General features: G+C 50.0%; 3 protein-coding genes across 5 annotated transcripts in view; 2 read left to right on the top strand and 1 right to left on the bottom strand.

Annotated features, from left to right (window-relative positions):
* The first annotated feature begins 225 nt into the window (after positions 1-225).
* On the top strand, positions 226-4,220 carry TPRG1L (tumor protein p63 regulated 1 like). The gene is made up of 6 exons (XM_063417353.1): positions 226-470; positions 546-637; positions 1,228-1,404; positions 1,944-2,097; positions 2,832-3,057; positions 3,273-4,220. The coding sequence occupies exons 1-5, from the start codon at positions 267-269 to the stop codon at positions 3,024-3,026; spliced, it is 822 nt and encodes a 273-aa protein (XP_063273423.1). The 5' UTR covers positions 226-266; the 3' UTR covers positions 3,027-3,057; positions 3,273-4,220.
* On the bottom strand, positions 3,855-18,384 carry WRAP73 (WD repeat containing, antisense to TP73). Its single transcript, XM_063417351.1, has 12 exons — positions 18,239-18,384; positions 16,997-17,149; positions 16,339-16,455; positions 10,750-10,822; positions 9,837-9,940; positions 8,990-9,076; positions 8,334-8,468; positions 8,170-8,247; positions 6,829-6,934; positions 6,233-6,358; positions 5,341-5,532; positions 3,855-5,070 (listed from the first exon to the last, which is right to left on the bottom strand). The coding sequence occupies exons 1-12, from the start codon at positions 18,305-18,307 to the stop codon at positions 4,961-4,963; spliced, it is 1,350 nt and encodes a 449-aa protein (XP_063273421.1). The 5' UTR covers positions 18,308-18,384; the 3' UTR covers positions 3,855-4,960.
* A 1,722-nt stretch (positions 18,385-20,106) lies between these two features.
* Positions 20,107-24,121, top strand: part of TP73 (tumor protein p73) — a 29,636-nt gene continuing 25,621 nt past the window's right edge. Inside the window, exon 1 of one of the 3 annotated variants that reach the window (XM_063417345.1) lies at positions 20,107-20,260. Coding sequence is in view for 2 of the 3 variants with exons in the window: in XM_063417344.1 (XP_063273414.1) it covers positions 22,933-22,943 (11 nt within the window). In the remaining variant the exon portion in view is untranslated. Of the gene's footprint in view, positions 20,261-22,817; positions 22,944-24,121 lie in introns of those variants that run through there. The other 2 variants (XM_063417344.1, XM_063417347.1) reach the window with 2 other exon arrangements.

Raw genomic sequence — 24,121 nt, 5'->3', positions numbered from 1 at the left:
TGGGCACGGTGATGCTGCTGGTATCTAATCAGCTCTGAGCAAGCGATAATTACAGCACCCAGCGCTTTGTACAGTGACGGTCCCAGCGGCCGCCGCTGCGTGACGATGACAACACCCGATACCCGGGGCGGGCTCTGCCCGGGTACCGGCCCAGCATCCCGGGCGGGGCTGCAGTGCCGCCTCCCGGCCCGGCGCGGAGCGAGAGGCGGCCCGGCCGCTCCGCCCGCCCCGCTCCGCCCCGGAAGGCTCCGAGCGCCCGCCCGGCGATGCTGCAGCTGCGGGACGCGGACGAGTCCGGCCCGGCCGGGGGCCCCGGCAGCCCGGGCAGCCCCGGGGCCGCCACGCTGATACCGGCGGGGGCCGGGCCGCCCTTCGAGCCCGCCGTGCCGCCGGCCCGGCAGACGCTGCGGCCGCTCAGTGTCCGCACCGCGGGCCGCGCCGGCCGCCTCCGGCAGTACTTCGTGTTCCGGGTGCGCGCCGGGAGAGCCGCGGGGGCAGCCGCGGGCACGGCCCGCACGCCCTGACCTCTGAATTCTCCCCCGCAGCCCGGCACCATCGAGCAGGCCGTGAGCGAGATCCGCGTGGTCGTGCTGCCCGCCGAGGACGGGGAGGTGCAGAGCGTGTGGCTGCTCACGGAGTGAGTCCCGCGGAGGGACGGGATGGGACGGGCGGGGGGAGAGGAACCAGCGCAGCTCGGCCCGCCGGGGTTGGTTCTCTGTTAAACCTGGTGAATAGTGACGCACGCACAAGGCCCGGAATGGCCCAGGCTGGCTGCAGCCGTCATTATTTCATTATTTCTTTATAACCCAGCCCTCCAGCTCCAGACCAGCGCTCCCCAGTTAACCCGTTATGAAATCCACTCCCACAGAACCTATTCCTGCAGTAAAGCGTGGGCATAGCTTTAACAAAGTGACTCAAAGCCCTGTGTGTGCAGCAGGGCACAGACTCTCAACCCTGCACTGGCCCTCCCGGTGCAAAGCAAAAAAAAAAAAAAAAAACCAAAACCACAAAACAAAAAAACCCCAAAAAAACCCCCCCAAAAAAACCCCCAACAAAACCACCAAAAAAACCCCCCAAAAACCCAAAACAAAAAAAAAAACCAGCCACAAAACAAAAAAAAAACCCTCCACATTTGTTCTCCTCAGCAACTCTCCTATCTGCCAAGCTCTGGAGTGTTTCTAGCCAGGAGTCAAAACCTCTTAAAGCTCAGTGGTGTTCTCTCCCTAGAATCGATCACTGGAACAATGAGAAGGAGCGCCTCGTCCTCATCACGGACTGGTCCCTCCTGGTCTGCAAGTACAACTTCATCAGCCTGCAGTGCCAGCATGTGACCAGGATTGCCCTCAGCGCCGTGGACACCATCTCTGTGGGGGAGTTCGAGTTCCCACCCAAATCTCTGAACAAGTAAGCAGCCACAGTCATGTGTAAGTCTTGCACAGTTATTGAGAACAGATTGAGCTGTCAACCTGACCACTGGAACGGTCTGAGAATTCTTCCTTTTGCTTGTTTAACTTTGCAAACAATTCCTGAAGCTTTATTAGAAGACAGCAGGGTAGCTGCTGGGTTGATGGAGTGGTGAGTAGGGGCACTAAGAGGAAGTTGCTCAAGGACGTTCAAGATAAGATGAGTAGATTTGGGAGCAGAAACTCATCACCATTACATAATGCAGTAAGCAGTGGTAACACCACCTTAGCAAGAGTAGAAAGCTGTGAGTGGCAGGTCTCCTGTACACAGGGGCTCACTTTCTTCTCTCAGCTCATAAGAATGGCCCTCTTCACATTTCAGGGCCTGAATTATTGCGTTTCTTGCCTACAGTAAAATCTACTATCACTTGTATTTCAAGATAGCTTCTAGTTTCAAGTGGGTCCTTTTCAGACAGAACATTTTCAGTTAACCTCGTTCAAAGCCTGGCAAGTTTCACCCTGTTCATTCTGCACTGTCAGGAGGGAAGGTGTCGGTATCCGCATCCAGTGGGACAAGCAAAGCCGCGCCTCCTTCATCAACAGGTGGAACCCCTGGTCCACCAACATCCCCTACGTGACCTTCACCGAGCACCCCATGGCAGATGCTGATGAGAAGATCTCGTCCCTGTGCCGGGTAAGGAACGGCCTCTGCTGCTGCAGGCAGCTCACTGAGCTCGTAGGGTGGACACAGCTTGGGTTACGTTTAAGCAATGCATCAATTAATCAAATAAAATCAGTTTCATCAGAGAGAATTGAGAGCTGGGAGCTCCATCTCCCCAGTCTCTGAATTTTGACTTGCAGGGTGGGCCCACTGCCCACTTTTGCCAGCCACCCATCACTGGCTGAAACACAGAGGAAGCCAAAACTTCTGAAGGTGCAGAGTCCTGTAAAACCCAAAAGCAAATGGATCTTGAGCAAAAGCAAATGGATCTGTTTTTGCTCTTACCTACCTGACAAGCTGATGGACTTTTCGTCTAGGACTACCAGCTAATTAACAGATGGTTTAATGGCTCACTGAAAACCTTCACTGAGGTGGTTCTCTGTTCTTTTTGTAATAGGTGCTTCCCTCTGAAGGTTTGCCTAAAATTAGAACACTGTTAAGAGCAACACATCAGTGATCAGGGCAGAACCACAGTCAGAAGTAAACACCTGGTTACTGATAAATCTTTACCCTGTTTAAGTCACACATCAGCAGTGTCCTGTGTGAAATTAACTGCATCACTGAGGTTAAATATCAGACTGTGACTATCACAGCCCTTAGAGCCCTGACAGCTCCAGCTTTAATGCTAATCCTTCACCATTCCCTAGCAGCAGCTGCTTGTCTTAACAGTTTGTAAAACAATGCAAAAGCAAGGTGATTTCTTCCAGCTGGAAAACTTCCAAACGCAGCTGATCCAGGCTGTGAAGAAAGCCCACAAGGAGGGCACGGCGCCAGGAGGTGCTAACGGGGTGTTGGTGCTGGAGCGGCCCATCCTCATCGAGACCTACCTGGGACTGATGTCCTTCATCAACAACGAGGCCAAGCTGGGCTACTCCATGACAAGAGGCAAAATTGGATTTTAAACCCCCTTGCGTGTCACCTGTTTGAGGGCAAGTGAGTTGCTGGTGGTGCCCTGGGGAGATGGTGCTGAGGGCAGAGCACGTGATAAAGGAAAGTTGCCAGGGGAAAGAAAGGAGAAGAAAGGGGGAGGTTGTGTGACAGTTCCCAAGTTGTTTGGGGAATGCACAGGTTGGATTTGGAGCAGACACAGGGTGGTGTCAGTCTTGTATTTTGTCCCTGATTTCCAGTCCTCACTGGTCCTTATGCAGGGTGAATGAGCCGTGGTGTGTTCTCTGTCCCAGTGCCTGCTCTTCCCAGTCCATGAAGTGCCACTGGAATCTGCTGAAACCCCCAGGGCACAGCAGAACCTTTGTGCCACGGCCCTGCTGCTGCATCCCTGTGTACGGTGTCAAATCCTGTCATGTGCTTGGGACTGCTTTTGTTGTTTAAGAGGAATTGCTGTTCCAATCACCATGATCTCAGTGCTCTGACTAATGCCTGTTAGGAATTTTCAAAGCTGTCAGTCAGTCTTTAACAGTATTTGCTGGCTTTTGCTAAAGCTGCACTGTTCCACCTGCTCAGCAGCAGTTTGTGAACTCAATATGCATTTCTGAGCTTCTTGTAAAATCCCTCTAAGAACCTACTGGAACTTCTTCTCTACTTCTGTTTCTTTGCTGCAGCCATAGAATAAAGACTCTTGTCAGAGAACGTTGCCAAAAGCCTGACAAACACGTTTGCCTTCAAAGCTGTTCTTTGTAGAAGTGAAAAGGAATTCTATTTTGGTTAGATTGATAACTCTTAGCCATTTTTTCTTAAATCTACTCTAGTTTGGGCCAGGACTTTTTAATGGAGACAGAGAAAACTTTCAGCACTGTGTGTCAGCCTTGGTTCATACATTCCTGCACTGAACCTCTCATCCAGGGATGAAATGCAGAAGCAGCCCAAAAAATTACAGCTGTAGTTGCTCAGGAGGTGACTCTAACAAGCTTTTTTCCTTGTGCACGACCTTTTCTCCATGCCCTGTCATCAGAGCATTGATCTGCTGGATGAACACTGTGCTGCAATGGTGGGGTTTTATGACCTTAATGTAGGTGAGTGTTTGTGAAACTCCTGCTGCAGTCTGTCCTGACTCCAGCTTTCCAAGCTTCTCCATACATTTTCTAAGTTATCTGTTCAATTTTCATTAACCTTGCAGTAAAGTTAAATTTCAACTCTTACTTGGTATTTGTTCTTTATTTTCTGGAGACTGAGGCTGTGAAATTAGGTAGCAAAAGAAAAAACATCCAGTAAATTCCTAAATAAGAGGCTCCCTCCTTGGAAGGACATCCAACTGCTCCTTCCCTGCTGAACCATCCACTCCTATCTGGCACCAGAGCTGGGATAAAAACTCCCATTTCAGTTACCTGGAATTCAGCATTTAAAGTGTCAGTTGTGATCCCTCTGGCAAAGATTCCCTGGTAATAAATCCATGGTGGCCCAGGCACAGTTACTGTCACCCAAAATTCTTCGTGTGCAAGTAACAGGTTCCTTGTGCTGGGATAAATCACTGCATCATCACATCACTGATCACACTGAAACAGACTTTCAAGTGCAGAGGTGCAGGTTTATAGTTTGTAACTATCAAAATATTTATTGGAAATAGAAAATTTAAATAATAGCTATACATTATATACACACAGAGCTACAGTCTTAGAAAATAAGGGTTCAGAGTTGAAAAAGAGATGTTCAACTCCATCAATACTCAGGTTCTCTTGCAACAGACACTCATTCCCTAAATTTCACTTGCTACATCATTCAAATGCAGTCAACAGTATTTCACACTGTATTTCACTGAGCTTGGAGCTCCTTCAAATAAATAACTCATAAATACAAACACATCAGACTGGGCAACAAGGTTTTGACTCCTTTCCTCTTTCTTCCTCAGATTTGTGAGTGTTTTTAATGCATTTTAGTTCTTTTATTTTACTTCTTCTCTTTCCAAGTAACACACACAGAAGTGGTCCTTGCTCAGGAGCAGCATGGAGTCCCCACTGGAATGCCAGGAGAGAGACATGATCTGGAAGTCACCTGCAGGAAGAGATCAGAGTGTGTCAGCAAGGACAGCCCATCCTCCTGCTGGAGGAAAAGGCAGCTGGAATCAGCCACACCAATCCCTGCTGGCCTTATGCTGTCCTTGAGACATTTCCTGTGTCTCACTATGAACTCCTCTTTTCCTAAAAACACCCATTTTTAAGCAGCTCCACCAACACACCCGAGCTATTTCCAGGATAACACTGGGATCAATTTATAAATGGAACAACATTTTGTCACTGAGAGGTTGTGGCAGCTGCTGCTCACCTTCCCCGGGCACCTGCACCACGATGCAGCCAGCTGGGGACCACAGGTACACTCTGCTGCTGCCTGTGCACACAGCCAGGCGGGGCTGGCAGGGGTCCCACTGGAAATTCTGGATCGTGCACAGCTGCTCCAACACCACCGACAGCTTCAGCTTGCGGATGTCCCAGATCCACACGGCGTTGGGAATGTTATCTGCAGGGGAAGCAGCAATCGTGACAGCTGGAGGGTAAAAGGGTCACGCTTGGTTCTTCTAAATGCACAGGAATAAATGAATTTGTACAATATAAACACTTAGGTACATGCCAGGGTTTGCACTGCTTGAGTTTTACCAAGCGGAGCCTTCAGGAAATATTCAGCCTTGGAAATATTGCAAAAAAAGGTAAAGGTGATCTAGTCCATCCCCCAGTCCTTCCCTGGCTTTTGTCACATTAGTCTGTCTGATGGGTTTTCCACCTGACCCAGAGTTTTGGCATCCAAGTACAAACAGCTCCTCAAGACCAAAGGGAAAAATGGAACATTAATTCCATGACTTCCACTATTCAGGATGTCAGAATTCCTCCTGCTACAGGCTGTGCAGAGTTCTGCCTTTTAAGACACCCAGGCTGTAAGATGTGTTTCATTTTCAATACAGTGAGCTCACACAAACCTGAGGAAATATAAAACCCCACTATTTTCATTAACTACAGAGCCAAGGCTGAGTTCATGCCCTGATCAGCAGTTCTGGCAGCTCACAACAGTTAACACACTCTGGAAGACAGGCTGGGAGTCCTCTATAGTTACATATCTCACAACAGAGCTGATTTTACAGGGCCATGACTCTTTTTATAGTGCAAAGGAAACCCCCACATGCCCCACATGGTTTCCCCTCCAAGGCAGGGCAGTCAGAACTTACCATTTTTGGTTGCCAGGAAACAGTTATCTGCACTGAAGGCCAACATCCCAACTCCCACTTTGGGATTTGCCCTGTCAGCAACTGGTTTGATGTACTGTAAAGAAACTGGCACCTGGGAAATGTCATCTGGAACAGGAAATAAAAGTATTTCACTAAGTGTGCCTGGACAGACAATGCATTTACATCCAGCTGTTAAAACCCCTCATCTCTGAAGTGATAGGACCATATTTTACTCTTCTCCAAGATGTTCTAATCAAAATTTTAATTGCTTTAAAATATCACATCTCCACACAGCCACCCTACTACTATTCCTGCCCCTCTACAGAAAAGGAAAGGCTGGAAATTCAGGCAAGACTGAGATTAAATCAGGAAAATGAGGAGAGATTAATTTTTCTACTACCTTTTAACTAATATTTCAAACACTGTTAACCAAAGGTGATTTACAGTGCCACAAAGACTGAGACTGATTTTTACTGCCCTAGAGAATATCCAGAGGATCTGTTCCACCATCCAAGGGGCAGAGTTCACCTACAGTGTTTATTTAAAGATTTCCCAAGGCAAACTCAAGTGTCTGGTTTGAGTAAACTTTGGCTTACATTTACTCTGTGTGCTGAAGAGAGAACTAGCCAATGCTCTTGTTGGAGGGAAAGAAAGTCTCTCTGTGTCAACAGTTGGGGATTTCTCCACTTCTTTATACACAATCTACAAAGAAACAAGTGAGAGCTCTACACAAGGGCCTCAGAGAGTTTGAACACGGGCTGTTACCAAATACCCACATCCCACTGGCTCATTTGCACATTTAGTCATCTCGGCATCCCCTGGTTCATCAGTGGAGGAAAGGGCTTCAGTAGGCAGATCTGGAATCCAGTATTCCCAGTGAATCATGGCCCATTTGGAACCATGATCAGGAAAAACAAAGAATAAGTCTGAGGGATTGCACCTCGTTCATTATTTCTGGCAGCAAATTAAATCCTCCCCATTACAGTGGGAACGTGAATCTCATTTTTGCAACAAAAAATCTTTAATCTGATTCTATCACAAACAAAGTGCAGCATTGCAGAAGGAAAATAGCAAAAATATTTTAGTGTGCCTGCAACGTATTCCCAAACACAATCACCAGGATAAAACACAGCAACTGCAATTCCTGTCTGTGTAGTGGAGATTAACAGAGCTATTTCCATTTGTTTTCCATGACATATTTTACACCTAACTGGAAGTTAAGGCATTTTTCACCCGTGAGAAGCTTTGCTGAGGTGCTTTAATGGCTCGTGCCTTGCTTCTGGTTAAGAGGCAGAGTCATGTGAATATTGCAGGCTTACAATCCACACACAAACTCTTCCAGGAGGTCTCCTCAATCCCTCTGCAATGGGAAAAAGCACCACACACTGTTCTTGTTACCTCCAGGGGTGAGATGAGCTTGGGATTTTGGGAGCAGCAGCTCTGCACCTGCTGCCAACATCCCAGAATCTGTCAGGCCTTGCAGGTACAGGTATAAAGGATAAAAATCACTGCTGACAGATGTTCCAGGAAATGCCCATTAGGTGAGCTGGATGAGCACAACCACACAGGATGGAAAATCTGAACACAATCAGTTCCAGCACTGTTTAAAGTTAGGAATTGCATAAAGCTGAGACAAATCTCTCCTGTTCAGTTTTCCAGTTTGCCATCAGCTGCACACCCAAATCTGTAATGCAGCCACCAAAATGGCTGGCACATGACAGAGCATCTGAGAATCTATTACTGCTCAAGAGAGATGATCATAGACACATATTCCATCAAATTTGAAAGGATTCCCACATTTTTGTTATAATCCCAGGCTGCCATGCAATTTCCCAAGCCCTAGTGGGGAAAAAAGCAAAGTCTCCAGAATGAAATGGATTCATCAACATCTTTCAGACACAAACAGCAGCACCCAAGGATTTGGGATTCACACTTACAGTCTTTTTGCTGGTAATGGTTGCTGGATGATCAAGCTCCGTGATCTTCTTCCACGTCACATGGTTCAGGATACGCACCTGGCTCAGGAAATGTGGCAAGGGGAGACTGTTAGGGCAAAGTTCTCCAAATGGCTTCGATAAAAGAGGCAGCAAACATTCCTCACCTTTTCATCAAAGCTGCCAATGGCCAGGAACTGGCTGCTGGGACTCCAGGCAATTGATTTGACACCCAGGGGCCACTCGTAGGCGCGGTAGGAGGAGAGCAGGCGCCCATCGAGGGAGTACAGCAGGACCTTGTACTGAAACACAGACAGAGCCAAAATCCAGCAATGCTGCTAAAAACCACAGGCAGGCAAATCATACCTGCCAGACTCTGCCTGTTTAACATGCAGCAAGTTAAATACAAAGGTACAAATGGTCTCTTATCTATGAGTTAAGAGGCTTCGTTGCTCTCTTTTTGGATGAGTACTTTCATTAAGTGTAAAAATCACTGGGCAGTGCAATGTCAGTAAAGCTGTAGAAGATTTACATTCTTCCATTATTCTTTCATTATTTCAATAGCAGCTTCTGCAATGTTTATGATTTTTTGCAAGATAAATTAGAAATAATCTGCTGTCATTGAAGGTTTACAGTACAGCAACATCCACTAGCGAGGACACCCATCCCCAATACAAGTGTAATATTTAACAAAAGCTGCACTCACAGCCTTTTATGTTCAAAAGAAACATTTTAAATACTAATTATTTTAGTCACTGCTTTATACATGATGGCCAGAGACCAGCTTGAACTTTTCAAGAAAATAATCTGCTTTTCCTCCTACCTCCAGGCACGTGTCCCACGCTGCCAGCACACAGCCATTGGGGGCCCACTCAATCCCAAACAGATCCTGGGTTTCAGTGTCAAAATGCTGCCCACAAAAGAGAAACCACAAATCCATTTGAAATATGTCAACAAATCCTGTTGCATCTAAGCTGACAGTATGTTCAGTTTTAACCTTTCAAGAGCTACCACAAACACAAAAGAGCTTTTTGTGTGCCAGAGTAGCAACAAAAATATTTCCTCTTGTAATACATGCTGCATTCAGTGGATCTTTGATCTCCTCTGCAGAAAAGCTAAAAGTTTCTATACCTTCAAATGAACAGCATTTCATAAGAAAATTAAATTAGTTACATTGAATCAGTCAAAAATCCAGGAAGCCTAATTCTTGTCTTAAAGCCCAGTACAGGATCACATAATCCCAGAATAGTCTGAGCTGGGAGGGACCTTACAGCTCATCTCATCTCATCCTATGGGCAGGGACACCTTCCACTACCCCAGGCTGCTCCAAGCTCCATCCAACCTGGCCTTGGACACTTCCAGGGATCCAGGGGCAGCCACAGCTTCCACTACAAGGTTCATTAGAGCAGAACATGACAAACATTTCGTGGTATTTCCCAAATTTTCTCTCAGCTTCTAATGAGGCTCAGAATTCCCAAACTAGAGGTGACACAACCTATGGAGAAGTTCTTCATGAGGTTTAATTGCTCAGATAAAGCCCGTGGCCAATGCCACCCTCCATGGACTGATCCCACTGGTCCCAAGTCCCAAGGACTTGCTACTCTCACTGTTTCTGATGGAGGAGTGTGTGCAGGTAACCAGAGCAGAGCGGGAGGAGAGGCAGAGCTCACCCTGAGGAGCTGCCAGTTGCTGCACACGAAGATGCTGATGAAATCCTTGCAGTCGCGCCGCTCCGCCACAGCCATGTAGCGCCCATCCTTGGTGAAAGCCACCCCTGCCACAGGACAGGTTAATTAAAACTGGCTTAATTAGAAATCAGACAACAAGGCAGAAGAGCTGATGAGGCTTCAGCGAGGAGCAGTTACTCCAAATTCAAAGCAGAAATGAAAGAGGAGACAGAATCTCTTCACAGAAGGTCACATTAATCAAGGCAAAGCACAGTGTTACTGATTCATTGTGTCAGCAATTTTTAAGCTTGGAATGTACAATTTTTCAAGATGCAGAGCTCCAGAGTGCTTCAAAACACATCTAACCACTGACAGTTGTTATATAAACCCAACAGATTTCAAATAACCACTTCATTTAGCCTGGCTAAATGGATCAGTTATGCAACCATCAGGTCTCCACCAACTCCCAGGCATTGCTCCCCATCCTCTTGGATATTACATGGAATATATAATTGTCTTTGTCATCTCTGGGATACAAGCCTTGGGCAGGAAACTGCTCACCACAGCCATGTGGTCTGACAGCCCTGACACAAGCTTCCCTTTCCAGCCTTTCCATAGGCAGAAGATGACTAAAGTCGCTTTGGATTAATGTTTTTCATCGCAAGCACATCCAGCATAATTTAATATTTTAAAGGATCCCTCAGAGGCAAACACCACACAGATGCACGTGTGAAGAGCAGGCCACATGGATCAGCTGGAATCCTTCACTCAGACACCACAACCTGGCTGCAGGTGCTGCTCAGAAGGGACAGGACCAGACCCTGTTCCCAAACATGGGGTTTGTCATCACATTAAAAGTCATTTTCCCTTTCTGCCATGTTAAAGGACCATTCCCAGGTAGGTGTGTGACACTTACCTTGCTGGCACGCTTTGGGGTACTTGATGTAAGACACAGACTTGGTGCACAAGGACCACACTGTGATTCGCAGCTGGCACAGAGACAGGGAGCATTTTGGGTTATTTTTGTAGATTAAAAAAAAAAAGAGAGAGAGAATTAATAGGAAAACATCAACATAATTCAGCAACATAAAGTGGATCAGTGAACCTTCTGTAATTAATTAATTCTGCAGCTATTTTGTATAACACAATGTCCTGGGAAGCAACCATTTCCCAATTTTTGGCAATTAGCAGGGAATTTACCCCAAGCCTACATGAGTACTCTAGATGGGGATACAAAATTCACACCACTGACAGGGAGCAAACCTCTTCACAAACACTAAAGTTCCTGTCATTAGCACAACTGGCTTCCCAATCTATTGCCCAGAGTCAGTTTGCAGTTTGGAAAAACAGATTTATCACAGAATCTGGAGGAGAGATGGGGAGTTTCCTGCCTTTAGGAATGGATGACAAGTTTCAGCCCCTTCAGAACATTGTATCCCTTAGTAAAAGGCTACCCAGTGTGAACACTGAGCTGTATTTTACAACATTTAGGAACCCTCAGCTTTGATGGTTGATTTGTGGTTTACTCTTCCCTCCTCAGGCACACACAAGGAGGCACCCTTACAGAATTACTGAAAAATTCAGACACCCAAAACCTGCTATGCAAAGCAAGGCTTTACACCGGTGTTTGGGGGATTTCTGGAGAACTGTGCCTCCACAAGCACCAAGAGCTGCAGAGAGGGCAGGCAGCTGCAGACCCAGCTCCCCAAGGTCACAGCTGCACTCCAGGCTCTGCCTTGCCATCTGCACATTGCCCAATTAAAAACAAATACTGCCTCTCCCGTGGCAACGGCAGCCCCAGACACATGGGCATTCATGGATGGCACGTGAACCTTTGCATTTGGAGCTGGAGCAAGGAATGTTTCCAGAGTCAGGCTTTTAACTTGTGTCTTCTTGCATTTTACTGCACCAAAGAAGAGCTACATGGAATCATAGAATGATTTGGGCTGGAAGGGACCTTAAAGCTCATCTTGTCCCACCCCCTGCCATGGACACAGACACCTTCCAGTAGATCAAGTTGCTCCAAGCCCTGTCCAAGCTCACAGGGAATGATTTCTTCCCAGTATCTCACCTAACCCTGCCCTCTGTCAGTGTTAAGCCATTCCCCCTTGTCCTATCACTCCAGGCCTTTGGAAATAGTCTCTCTCCATCTTTTCTGTAAGTTCCCTTCAGGCACTGAAAGGACACAATGAGGTCACCCCAAAGCTTCTCCTCTCCAGGGAAACAAAATTCTCCAGGCTGGACAATCCCAACTCTCCCAGCCTTTCCTCATGGCAGAGCTGCTCCATCCCTCTGATCATCCTGGGACATCCTCTGGACTCTCTCCAGGAGCTCCTTCCTATTCTGAGACCCCACGGCTGGAGGCAGCTCTGCAGGTGGGGTCTCACCTGGGCAGGGCAGAGGGGCAGAACCTCCTCCTCTAAGTTCAGCAGCTCCTGGAGATGAACATTAATCAACTTTTATCCCTGGGGCCGCTCACTTCCGGCCACCCAAACCCAGCGTTGTCAGTCTGCTCCTCAGGCAAGATTTACTTTAAAAATACCAACACGATGCCTCCACACATTCTTCTGCAGCAACTGCAGCACTGAAATGCTGCTGGGGACTATTAATTGCAGCCCTAAATGCACTGGCTGCCCTGCCTCCCCTGAGCAAAACACACAGCACACATTCTCCAGCCACTTAATACAAGCTTAGCAGCTGCAGGCTTCAAATGCTGAGGGCTGGATCATCATTTTTCCTGACAAAGGCATCTGAGTGCTGCTACTCAGCCTCATGAACAGCTCCCCTGACCTGCTGGGCATCAAACACGTTTCCATCCTGGACCACACTGGCTGCTCCAAGCCTCAGGAGGCAACACCTTGCTGCTCATGTTGAGCTCTGGAGGTGGGACACAGCACAACCTGTGCTGAGTTCCCACTGCCACCTCTGCCCTGCCCAAAGCTCAGCCAAAGAAAAGGCAAGGCCACCTTTGTTTCAAATATTTCTGCATCCATCTCTGCTCCATCATGGGGGCACAGAATCATTTAGGATGGAAAAGCCCTCAAAGACCACTGAATCCAACTATTTCCCCAGCACTGCCATAAGGGCTGCAGGCTCAGGGGAAGCACACAGATACATTCTATAATTCCATTCTAACTTCTCACACAACTTGATGGTTTGGCCTACTGCTAGGAACATTTAAAACCAAATAATTTTGATTCCAGAAAGTAGGATCCTTTTCTGTTGTTGCATTTATGCCCACTCAGACATTCCTACAGAGAAACTCGTATTATGTGCTTAATGTATGGATTTCACACCCCCTTCCCTTAACACTGTGTTTACAACTGGATTGTGACAGAAAGGGAAAACCTTCATATTCCCACCTGGAACATTCCACAATCTCATTTAAGTTGCCAGCATAAATGAGATGAAGAAGATTAGAAGGATTATGTCACAGCTTGCAGACAGGATCAGGAGCAACAGAAACACCAAACACAAGGGTTGAGAAAAGAAACCAAACGCTTCAAAAATTACAGGAAATTTCCATTGCTGCTCGTTGCCTTCCTCAGGGAATTCGTGGAGAAGGGATAATTGTTTTTATAAAAGGAGAACAGCCCATGGTCAGTTAAGTCTACAGCAAGCCCTTCTCCACTGCTCCTTTTGGGAGATACTTTCACTTCAGTATAGATGACTCGATTGAGTGGAGTTGTCAAACTCAAATCCTCACGATAATGGTGTCTGAGAAGTTTTCAGCTGTTGTTTTGCAGTGGAAAAGCAAACCAAAAGCAGAAGCCTTTTTAAAATAGCCCAAAAACAGCTGAGAAATAAAAAGTATTTAGATGGTAACGTGATAAACAGTCTCCAGCACTGGGCCCAGGACCACAGCCCGATGTTGACAGCTCCAGGCAGGTGTAGGACTGGTGATTTTCAGCAGACAAAAACACACTTTTAAACAACCTACAGCTCAAATGACTGTCAACTCTTGTCCCAGACTTGACTGGGTCACTCGGCCCCCTTACATAGCAGTGTCTGTCAGCACCGGATTTCAGAAGATTATTCGGAGTACATTCCTCGCCAGGAAGCATTTTTCAGCCACGCACAGTTACTAAGGATTAGCTGGGATACACACAGAAACACACACTTTTCCCTGCTGCTGCAGTTCCAAAGAAGCTCCTTAGTGCTTAAGGACCTGACATGGAATGAGACAAAGCACAAAGTATGTCGTTTATAAGCACAGCTCTTCAGAGAAACACTCCAGAACATCTTCACGCTATTTATCCCAAAATATGGGGGTCATGTGGAAGCAGAGAATCACAGAATTCCAGGATGGCTTGGGTTGGAAGGGACCTTAAAGCTCATCTTGTACCACCCCCTACCATGGGCAGGGACACCTTCCACTAGACCAGGCTGCTCCAAGCCCTGTCCAACCTGGCTTTGAGCACTTTCAGAAATGTGAAGAGGATCCATTTGCTTTCTTTCAGGCCCTTCACCTGCAGGTGTTGGTTAAGCTCTACCTGTGCCAGTAAATTCTGGTGGAATGATAGCACTGGAAGGAGTCACATGGGGTTCAACACTTTCCTCAGGTCACACTGATAAGGTGGAACTGCCTCCCAGAGGAGGAACACTGACCACAAAGAAACCCTTCAAATTAGCTGATGAATTCTAAGTGTCAGAGTGCCAGACTCCTTTCTGAGGTGCCAGTGACAGGACAAGGAGTAACGGCCATAAACTAAAACACAACAAATTCCACCTCAACATGAGGAAGAATTTCTATCCATGAAGTGTGGCAGAGCATTGGAACATCTTCCCAGGAAGGGCATGGAATCTCCCTCCCCTGGAGATATTCCAAGCCCACCTGGATGCATTCCTGTGTCACCTGCTCCAGGTGACCCTGCCTTGGCAGAGGGGTTGGATGATCTCCAGAGGGCACTTCCAACCCAGCTAATCTGGGATTCTGTGATGATTTTTCTGAGGCACTGGTAAGTACAGATTGCTAGCAAGAAATTAGCACAATTACAACCTTTAAAAAGGAAAAGAAAGTTCCTTGTGAGCTCTCAGTGGAGTCCACACACTGACCTGAGGAACAACAAGAACGAGTGGTTACTTGGTGCTGTTTGGAAGTGAGCAAAGCCCAGCTGAGCTGGCTGACAGGGAAGCCCCAAACCCTGCAGGCAATCACTGGATTTGATAACACACTGATATTAAATATCCTCAGCACTGCCCACGTCCATCCCCCCAGACTGTGGATTTAGCAGGGAGGGAGTAAACACAGCTCCAACCACGGCAGCTGTCTGACAACAGCTAATTTAGCAACCTGTTTACAGCTGGAAGGGAAACTTATCCCAACACAGATGCCAACTTGGCAAAGGCTTAATGAAATCCTCTAAGGTCAAACCAAGTTCTGTTGGGAGGCAATAAATCCTCGCTGGTCCACCCCCACACACACGTGCCACGAGATCCTCTCAGGGAGCCTGACACAGCCCCAGCCTGCACTTCTGCCTCCTCCGCTGCTGCCTGACCAGCAGGGATGGCTGCACTGCCTCCAGGCTGGAATTCTGGGCTTGTTTTTCATTTTTATTGCTGCTTTTAGGGCAATTCACACCTGGGAAAACCCAGGCCTAAAGTTATCACTCCTGTCTAGAGGGATGGAGGAGTGGGTCTGTATACACACACAGCAGAGTCCACAGCCATATCCCACTAACACTGGGATTTGCCCAAGAAAAGGGGGAATCTTGCACTGCAGCATGTGAATTCTGTGCTAATCAGTGTTATGGCATAAGATCCTGTCACCTAAAACCCTTCCAGAGGTTTGGAAAGAGTAAACACAAGTGTCTTACATGCTGTTCTTGGCTGTTTTCTGACCCTTCATTGTTGTACTGAATAACAGGAACCATCAGCTCTAATCCAAAAGGTGGAAGAGTCAGAATGCACAAACCAATTTGGATTCTATATTAGTAGCATTCCCCAGTATTGGTCTTAATAAGCATTAAAGATGTTATAATTTTAATTTTACAAGTGGTTTCACCAGCGGTCTGGCTCCTGTGTGTCAAATCAAACAGTTGGGAAAATATTTCCAGTATCTGGATCTAAATCTCATCTCACAGGTCAATACACATAAGCCTGTAAGTTTTAATTTAAAATCACTCTGAAACATTTATGGTTTGGGGTTTTTTAACCAGAAATCCTGAGCTTCTCACTGTGCAAACAACATATTGGATTTCTAAGACTGCTTAGATGAATGACATCAAAATCAAAAACATCAGGATTTGTTCTAAACCACATAATTTTACCTTCAAATTTAAGCATTCATTTTCTATCTTATCACCAGAAGCAAGAGGCCAAGATGTTAGTGGAGTAACAAACACCTAACCTGGAATTAACCTGAGTTACACACAGGAGTACAGAGCTGCACCCGTGCTCCCCACCACCCCTGCAGCTTTAAGGGCTTTGGGTTATTTTAGGAGGCAAAGGGCAGACAGCAACATCTGACACCGAGGGGAGCAACCCAGCCTCCACACTCACTCACATGGAACTCGGTAGTGTTGAGGATGTGACGCCCGTCCGGACTCCAGCATGAGGCCACCAATCCCGCGGAGCCCTCGTCGATCTTACAGTGCCAGTCCGGCTGCTCCAGGGACCACACCTGGGGCAGGGAGCAAGCAGACAGAGCAGAAAGCATCAGCTCAGCCACACCTCAGCTCAGGAGGGGTCCTGCATTCCCACCTCGGGGAGCTCAGCAACACCCAAGCAGCCATGAAGGACTGGCGCTGGATCCCGCTGCAAAAGTGAGTCCCACGCCTCTGGGTGATCATGGAAATGGCAAATGATGTGGGGTTGGTTTTGGTTTTTTTCTGTGATAAATATTCTGAATATCCAACATTCAAACAGGTTTAGTCCATTTAACAAAGTTGCATGTCATTTATTTCCTGCTACAGTAAGAAACTGGTAAAATAATCTCCGATTGCAATCTGTTTTGCTAGGTATTTTTATGCTAAATATTATTTTTCAAAATAAGATGTTTGCTGTGGCTTTCAAAATCCTGGCATGGTGGGTTATCCTCAAACTGTGTTATCAATAATCAGGTGCTTCAGCAAAGCCTCAGACTAGTGCTGGCTGTTAAGCTCCCACTCACATCACACCCAAATCCCAGCAAGAAACACACCCTGCCCTGCTTTCATCCTCACCTGGACAACGCCCCGCTTGTACATGGCACACAGGATGAACAGGGAGTCCGAGGACCACTCGATGTGCTGGATCTGATCCAGGCAGGTGTAGAGCTGGAGGATCTGCAGGGAGCTCGCATCCCGAACCACCAAACGGTGGTGAATGCACGAGGCCTGGGGGGACAGGGACGGGCTGAGCTGGAGAACAAACCTGGATGGAGCACCAGGGCTGTCCCTGCCAGGCTCACTGTGATCCCAGGTTTAGTTCAGAGAAGGTCAATGTTGTGTTTAAAATGAAAAAAAATCCTCCCTGTGGGTGGTGAGCCACTGGCACAGGTTGCCCAGAGATGCTGTGGCTGTCCCATCTCTGCAAGTGTCCAAGGACAGGCTGGACAGAGCTTGGAGGAACTTGGGGTGGTGGAAGATGTCCCTGCCCATGGCAGGGGCTTTGAACTAGATGAGCTTTAAAGTTCCTTGCACTCCAAACCAGCCTAGGATTCTGTAATTCTATTCTATATGCACTGAGCTTCACTGCAAACTACAGCAAGAACTAATCCAGGGGAAAGGGGGGGTTTTGTATAATAGACTATTCATTGATTCCATCACTGCTGAGTAACTCCAGCTTTTAAAAAATTACTTTCTGTCTGATTCTCTGATTTTATTTCATAGACTCCCAGAACAGTTTGGGCTGGGAGGGACCTTAAAGTTCATCCAGTGCCACCTCCTGCCATGGCAGGGACACCTTCCACTGTCCCAGGCTGCTCCAAGCCCCATCCAACCTGGCCTTGGGCACTGCCAGGATCCAGGGGCAGCCACAGCTGCACAGCTGCACAGCCACAGCCCTGTGCCAGGGCCTCAGAACCCTCACAAAGAAGAATTCCTTCCCAATATCCCATCTAACCCTTCTTTTTGGCAGTTTGAAGCTGTTCTCCCTTGTCCTGCCTCTCCAAACCGTTGTAAAACGTCGCCCTCCATCTTTCCTGTAGGCTCCCTTCAGGTACTACTTAATATAACGTACTAATTCATCTGACTGACTAAGGGTAATTTAACATAACTCAGGTCTCCGGTATTGACCGCTACTGCCTGAAAACCTCTCGGCAGCAGCCTCTGAGCTCAGGCCCGCAGGCTCCGGGGCTCCACCGCTGCCCGCTCCGAGTCCGCCCTCAGCCCGGCCCGGGGGGGCCCGCGCCGCGGCCGCTCGGGGGCCCTGCCAACCGCCCTTTCCCGGGCCGCGCGGCCCCGCTGACCGCGGACGGCACTCACCAGGCATTTCCCGTCAGGGGAGAAGCGGCCCAGGAGCCCCGAGAGCTTGAACAGCTCCGAGAAATTCATGGCGGGCGCGGCGCCGCCGGGATTCGAACCCGCCGCGCTCCGCCCGCCCCCGCTCCTCTCCACCGGGGCCCGCCGGAAGGGGCGGGGCCGCGCGGGCGTGGCCGCCGCGGGGCACGCCGGGAGTTGTGGTCCCCGCGCCGGCCCGGCAGGGGGCGCCGGGCGGCGGGAAGCGCGCGGGAAGGCGTCGCGTGAGCTGCATTGGTATGCAAATGAGCCGCTAATGAGCCAGGTAATGACGCGGTTAATGAGCTGAGGGGCGCTTTCCCCCTCCTCTCCCTACCCTCAGGAAACCCTCCCTTATCTGGCGCCTTTCCACAGCGTCCCGCGCCCGGGCAGCCCTGGCTAATTAATCAGCCCTCAAACTAATTAATCAGCCCTTCGGGCTAATCACTACTGCTGGCTAATTACCGACAGCAACAGGAGCACACGTAGGATGTCCCGCCAGCTTTCCCGGACAGGACAGAGGAACTCACAATTGCAATAAAGATATCCCAGCAAACAGGATGTGAACTGACTGGAATCAATCAATCAATCAATCAGTCAATCAATACAGGCTCACCGAGGCGGGGCAGATCCCAGATAACCCCTCTCAGGGAGCATATTCCTTTGGGAAACAGCCCCCTCCCGGTGCAGCCTGCTGCCAGGGAGCAGAAGAGCCAAGGGGGAACGAGGAGGGTGACAGGGATGTCGGTGTTCCCAAAACGCAGTCAGCGTCTCCAAAACTCTCTGGTCCCGCGGGCTGAGGCTCCTCTGCATCCCCTCCCCGCTGAACAGCCAGCGGGATGCACAGCACCCTCCCTTTGTCTGTACCTCCGGAATTTTTGGGTGGCGGCAGCCTGCCCCCGGCGGGGACCCCCCATCCTTTTTGGGGGCCACAATCACCATCACTTAAACCCCACCATCAGAGGTTTTGAGGATGCAAGTCTTGACTTTACTACCGATTATTTGAGTTCAGAAAACTGGTTCCAGCCCCACCGATGTGGTTTTTTTGGGGAGGAGGTGAATGCATCGGTTTTCTGCCCCCGCAGCAGAGGGACAGACGTGACAGCTGCTGTGCTGTCACCATCTGCCCCGCGTGTGATGTGGGGGTGCCTGCGGGCAGGGGGTGTCTGTTTGTCCCCCGATGGGGACAGGGGACCTCAACACGAGCAGTGACTGCCCGAGGATGAGCTGGGTGACCGAGGGCGAGTGACCAGCGACACGGGAGTTTGTGAGGGGGGTGTCAGTGTGACGGGGTGACTGTGAGTCCATAATCAGCCTTGCGGGTGATGGTTTTTAATCAGAAATGTTCAGTGTTCGCCCTCTACCCCTCTCCGTGTGCCTTGGAGGGGAATCCCGGAGCCTTTCCCGCTCCCCCAGGCTGCCCCGGCCGCCCCAGGAGAGGTGATCCGGTCACTTGGCTGAGTGCAAACACAAAACCTGCTCGGGTCCGCCAACCGGATAAGGGAAAAGAACCTCCCTGATCTACGCTAAGTGTCCTTTGCTGGATGCCCCATCCCTGGCAGTGTCCAAGGCCGGGTTGGACGGAGTTTGGAACAACCTGAGATGGTGAAAAGTGTCCCTGCCCATGGCAGGGGTGGAACGAGACGATCTTGAAGCTCCCCTCCGACCCAAACCATGCCCCGGTTCTGGCACTGATTACACACTGATGGGGTGGCCCATCACTGTCGCAGCCCCCACCGCCAACCTGCCCCGGCGTCACTCTGGCGCTGGTGACCGGCTTTAATTCCCTGGCACGCTTGGCTGAGCACTCCCCACCCCCTTGCAACTGCCTCCTATTCCAGGAAGGAGCGCAGGAGCTTTTGCCTCACTTTTCACACAGCTCTCAGCAGCTCCAATGTCATTGCCTTGGCGACCGGGACGCTACTCCAGTGTAGTGCAGTAAATAACGTAGATCCTCAATCCCGGGCCATTCCTGTCTGCGGGAGAACTCCGGGGGAGCTCCAAACGCAGGTAGGAGGGAAAAAAGAAAAAGAAAACTACAGAAGGAAACCCCTCGCTCTGGGTGTGTGTGAGTTTCTCGGCACGACCCTCTCCTGAGTGCTCGGGAACGCGGCTGGAAGAGGATTTGGGGCTGTTCTGCTTCGTGGGCTTGTGGCACAATATTAAAGTGCCTTGGAAAGTTTGCTCCCAAGTGCCTTAACTCCGGAGTGAAAGCACTTCTGGAGGAGCCTTGGATGGGAGAAGCAACGGAGGGGCTGGATCCCGGTGGGATGCAGGGGCTGCCTGCCCCGGGTCCCTGTGCAGGGCTGCCAAGGATGGAGGGGGAGCCTCAGCCCCATGCCCCATCACAAGCTGCTGTCAGTGACTGCAACCGGACAGGATTTCTGTCCAACCTGCCTCCTCTTTGGAAAGAAAATTGTTGATAAGCTGCTGGACCCCACAGAGGGGTCCTGAGAGTCCAAGTGTGCTGCAGGAAAGCTCACCTGCTCTCCATTGCTTGTACAAAGCTCATTTTGCAGGTGTGAATTTAACAGTCCAGGACAAATGAGGGATAGCGCAGGGCAGTGTTGGCACCGTGGGACTGGGCAGCATTTTTGGGAACATTTAGCTGTTTGCTGTGGGCTGGATGAGCCTGATGGATCTCGTTGTGCAGAGGAGAGAAGGTCCAGGGCCAGTTCCCAAGTCATGGAGCAGCTCCATGTGCGAGGTGGAAATGGCTCTCAGAAGTTCTGCTCTCCCAGAGAGTCCTTAGAAATTAGTCACAGCCCTCTTACACCGGGTTTGTGCATTTATCTCCTTTTCAGGTGGCTGCAAAACGCTGTTCAATTTTGTTCTGGGCTGTTGGAGTGGCAGGACAGCAGTGAATTACCAAGTGATAACAAATACTGAGCATTTCTGGTGCTAAAGCTGAGCCTTAAGTTGATAGTGAGATCAAAGATGCTCCTTCCAGAGAGTGCAGAAACTCAGTGGGCAGGGAGTGCTCCCAGCAAGGCTGAGAGCCCACAGTGCCCTTCACCATCCTCAATGTGATGCGAAAAGTTGAGTTTATAATCATTCTAATAATTTATTCAGGCTCTGTGGTCACAACACGTGAGTGAGGCATGGTTGGATAGCCAGAGGTTCATCTGCTCTGCTTCTCCAGGGAGTTTTCTCCCACCTTGGGGTGGCTGGAAGGACCTTGGTCCGTGCTTTTCCTTCTCCTTCTGTCTCTGCAGCTGGGGTTTTCTACATCACCGTGAAAAACTGAGTGCGTGGAGCTTTTCCATACTAATCTTTAGAAGTTATTTTAGTGGCCGTTCACAGGGAAGGTTCGTGGGCAGAAGGAACCGGACCCGGTGTGACCCCATCCCGGGGGTGGCAGCCCTGCCGTGGGCTCAGCCGGGTCCCGCAGGGAGCAGAGCTGGGGATCGGCTGCTCGCAGCTTTCCCTGCCCGCTGCCGGGCTCTTCTCTCGTGTGCGGTCTCCCTGCAATGCCCCGATCAGCAACAGAGGGAAGCAGCAATCCAGGGAAGGCTGGAGCCGGCTCGGAGTGCAGCTCTGCCAGTGAGCGCCGGCAGATCCCACCGGCAACCCTGTGTCCCTGCACCAACCCCCGGCTTTGCACTTTTTGGTCTTTTTTCCCGTAGAAATCTGCAATAAATCCACTGCAGGTCCCTCCTGAGCTGTGCCAGCCGTGACAAGCATCCCCCACTGCCTCCCTGCTGTGTCAAGGCAGAAGAGATGGAGAACTGGAGAGTTCCTTTCCCTGGGCGAGGAAATCTCCACTTTAATACATAATTTGAGGTCTCTGGAGGTGATAATCCTCCTGGTGGAGTCTGTCTGGAGAACTCTTGCTGGAAGAAGTCAGGATGAAACCCCAGGTCTTCCCTCTGGTGTGGGGAGCTGGGACACAGTCGGGGCAGAGGTAGAATAGGCTGGAAACTGGGGAGCTGAAAGGGAGCTGAGAGAGCTGAGCTGGGCAGTGGCTGGTCCTGGACTCAGCCCCAGGTGCCATTTGCTCAGCCTTGGGCACAGGAATTGCATCCAAGCCACCAGGAATGTTTCTGGAGCAATGCAGAATTAGGCTCCAAGGCTCTTCCCAATTTACCTGTAATTTTGATGTTGCACAAGGCTCCCAGTGCTTCCCACAGGGTGACTTTTCCTTCTGCAGGACCATCACAGTGCTTTCCCACCTTCCCAAATGTGAATGCCTCCAGCATCCCCTCACACGGGGCTCTAAACAGCTTCTCCTTTCAGAGGGAATTAGATCAGCACCAGACAAATTTGGGGGAACCCTTTCTGTAGGTAAATTGGTTGGTAAATTCATTACCAACCCAGATGCTCGGTGCCAGCTGTCACCCTTGCTGCAGAGGTGCTTTTCCAGGATGGGCAGAGATCAGAGCAGCCTTAACAGCACCGACCACCCCAGCCTCCCTTTGTACCCCTTAGTTCAGAGCTCAAACATGAGGAGACGCTGGCCTGGCTTTGCACACCCAGGTCGTGCTTTGAAAGAGTGAAAGGGAACTTCCAAAACGCCCTTAAAATAGTCAGATTTTTTTCATTTTGAAAACGAGAGCAGCCACGTGGTTAGAGCTGGTGTCACCCATGATGACCACACAGCCGGGGCGGTGCGGAGGTGCTTTCTCCTCTGGAGGAAAAGGCCTGGCTACTTCCTGAAGCTGCTCTGGGCCAGGAAAAGCAGCATGGAAGAAGGGTAAGGCCGCCAGCAGCCCTGTTTTGTCACCTGCATCTGTTCTAGGCTTTTCTTTCTCTCAGAGCTACCCGCAGGTCCTTTCATTTCTCTGTGTGGCACACGTGGGATGAGGAGGGACGGGAGGACATCAGGCTCTGCCTGTTTGCTGTCCCTGACGTGGGACCCGTGGGGAAGGAGCCCTCCTGTGCCCTCCTGTGCCATGGGGATTCCTCCAGGCAGAGTGGCTGCCGATGCTGTGTTTTGTAGAAAGCAGCTCACGGGATCTACTGGCGGGGAAAGCTTCTCTGCTTTCACTTTAACTCCCTCCCCTGTGGTCCCCAGCTGAGTCAGAGGGTCCCAAGACACCCCAAGCATCCCTCACTCGGAGCCCAGCTGCCCTCAGCTCGGCAGCTGACGCCCAAAAAGCAGGAAGTGTCGGGGTTTCACTATGAGATGCTGCAGCTGAGGTGGGATGCTAACAGCAGCGTGGGTAAAAGGGGCAGCCAGACATGCCAGGGGGTGCATCCGTGTCAGCCTGGCCAGGGGAGAGGTCCTGCTGCTTGCAGGGAGAGGGTAAGGGAGGAGGAAGATGGTTCCCCATAGGGGAAGGCAGCACGAGGCTCAAGATGGCTCTGTGAAACCTCCAGCTCTGCCTGCTGGGTCTGAGAGGCTCTGGGCACACAGAGAGAGCTGGGCTGGGCTGCTTTCCTCCCGTGCCTGAGAGAGGCCAAGAATCCTTGTGCAGGGGTGAGGGGAAAGGACTGGACTGAGCATGGATCTGGCTATGACTGTGCAGCAGCATCCAGGAGGCTTTGACAGAAAAATGTGCTCATTCCTCTGAGCTTGGGTCATCCCTGCCTGCTGCCCTGGCCTGCACTGCTGGGGGGATGAGAATTGTCCCCCACCTTGGGCCACGGGGGTGCTCTGGTCCTGTGTGTCCCCCACAATGGCTCTGGGGACTCTGGTCCTGTGTGTCCCCCAGAAGGGGTCACTGGCTTCTGTGTCCCCTACCATGAGCTCTGGCACTCTCTGGTCCCTGCCAGGCTGCTGGGAGTGAGCTGGGATTGAGGGATTCGTGCCCTTGGACATCTGCTTTGCTGGAGTGAGGTGGCACAGCACAGCATGGCACAGCACAGCATGGCACAGCACAGCATGGCACAGCACGCTGGCACTGCTAACCCTGCTGTTTCCCTTTGCCC

This window comes from Prinia subflava, chromosome 21, assembly GCF_021018805.1.
Source record: "Prinia subflava isolate CZ2003 ecotype Zambia chromosome 21, Cam_Psub_1.2, whole genome shotgun sequence".
Classification (NCBI taxonomy): Eukaryota; Metazoa; Chordata; class Aves; order Passeriformes; family Cisticolidae; genus Prinia; species Prinia subflava.
The sequence above is the reverse complement of the archived record's forward strand: the minus strand, read 5'-3'. Positions and strand labels throughout refer to the sequence as shown.

Coding starts and splice junctions, on each gene's coding strand:
- WRAP73 (XM_063417351.1), bottom strand. CDS start 18,307: ATGAATTTCTCGGAGCTGTTCAAGCTCTCGGGGCTCCTGGGCCGCTTC. Junction 6,935..8,169: donor CCATTACCAGCAAAAAGACT/GTAAGTGTGAAT, acceptor GTTTCTTTGTAG/ATTGTGTATAAAGAAGTGGA. Junction 6,359..6,828: donor CTTCAGCACACAGAGTAAAT/GTAAGCCAAAGT, acceptor TTCCTGTTCCAG/ATGACATTTCCCAGGTGCCA.
- TPRG1L (XM_063417353.1), top strand. CDS start 267: ATGCTGCAGCTGCGGGACGCGGACGAGTCCGGCCCGGCCGGGGGCCCC. Junction 1,405..1,943: donor CCACCCAAATCTCTGAACAA/GTAAGCAGCCAC, acceptor CTGCACTGTCAG/GAGGGAAGGTGTCGGTATCC. Junction 2,098..2,831: donor AGATCTCGTCCCTGTGCCGG/GTAAGGAACGGC, acceptor GATTTCTTCCAG/CTGGAAAACTTCCAAACGCA.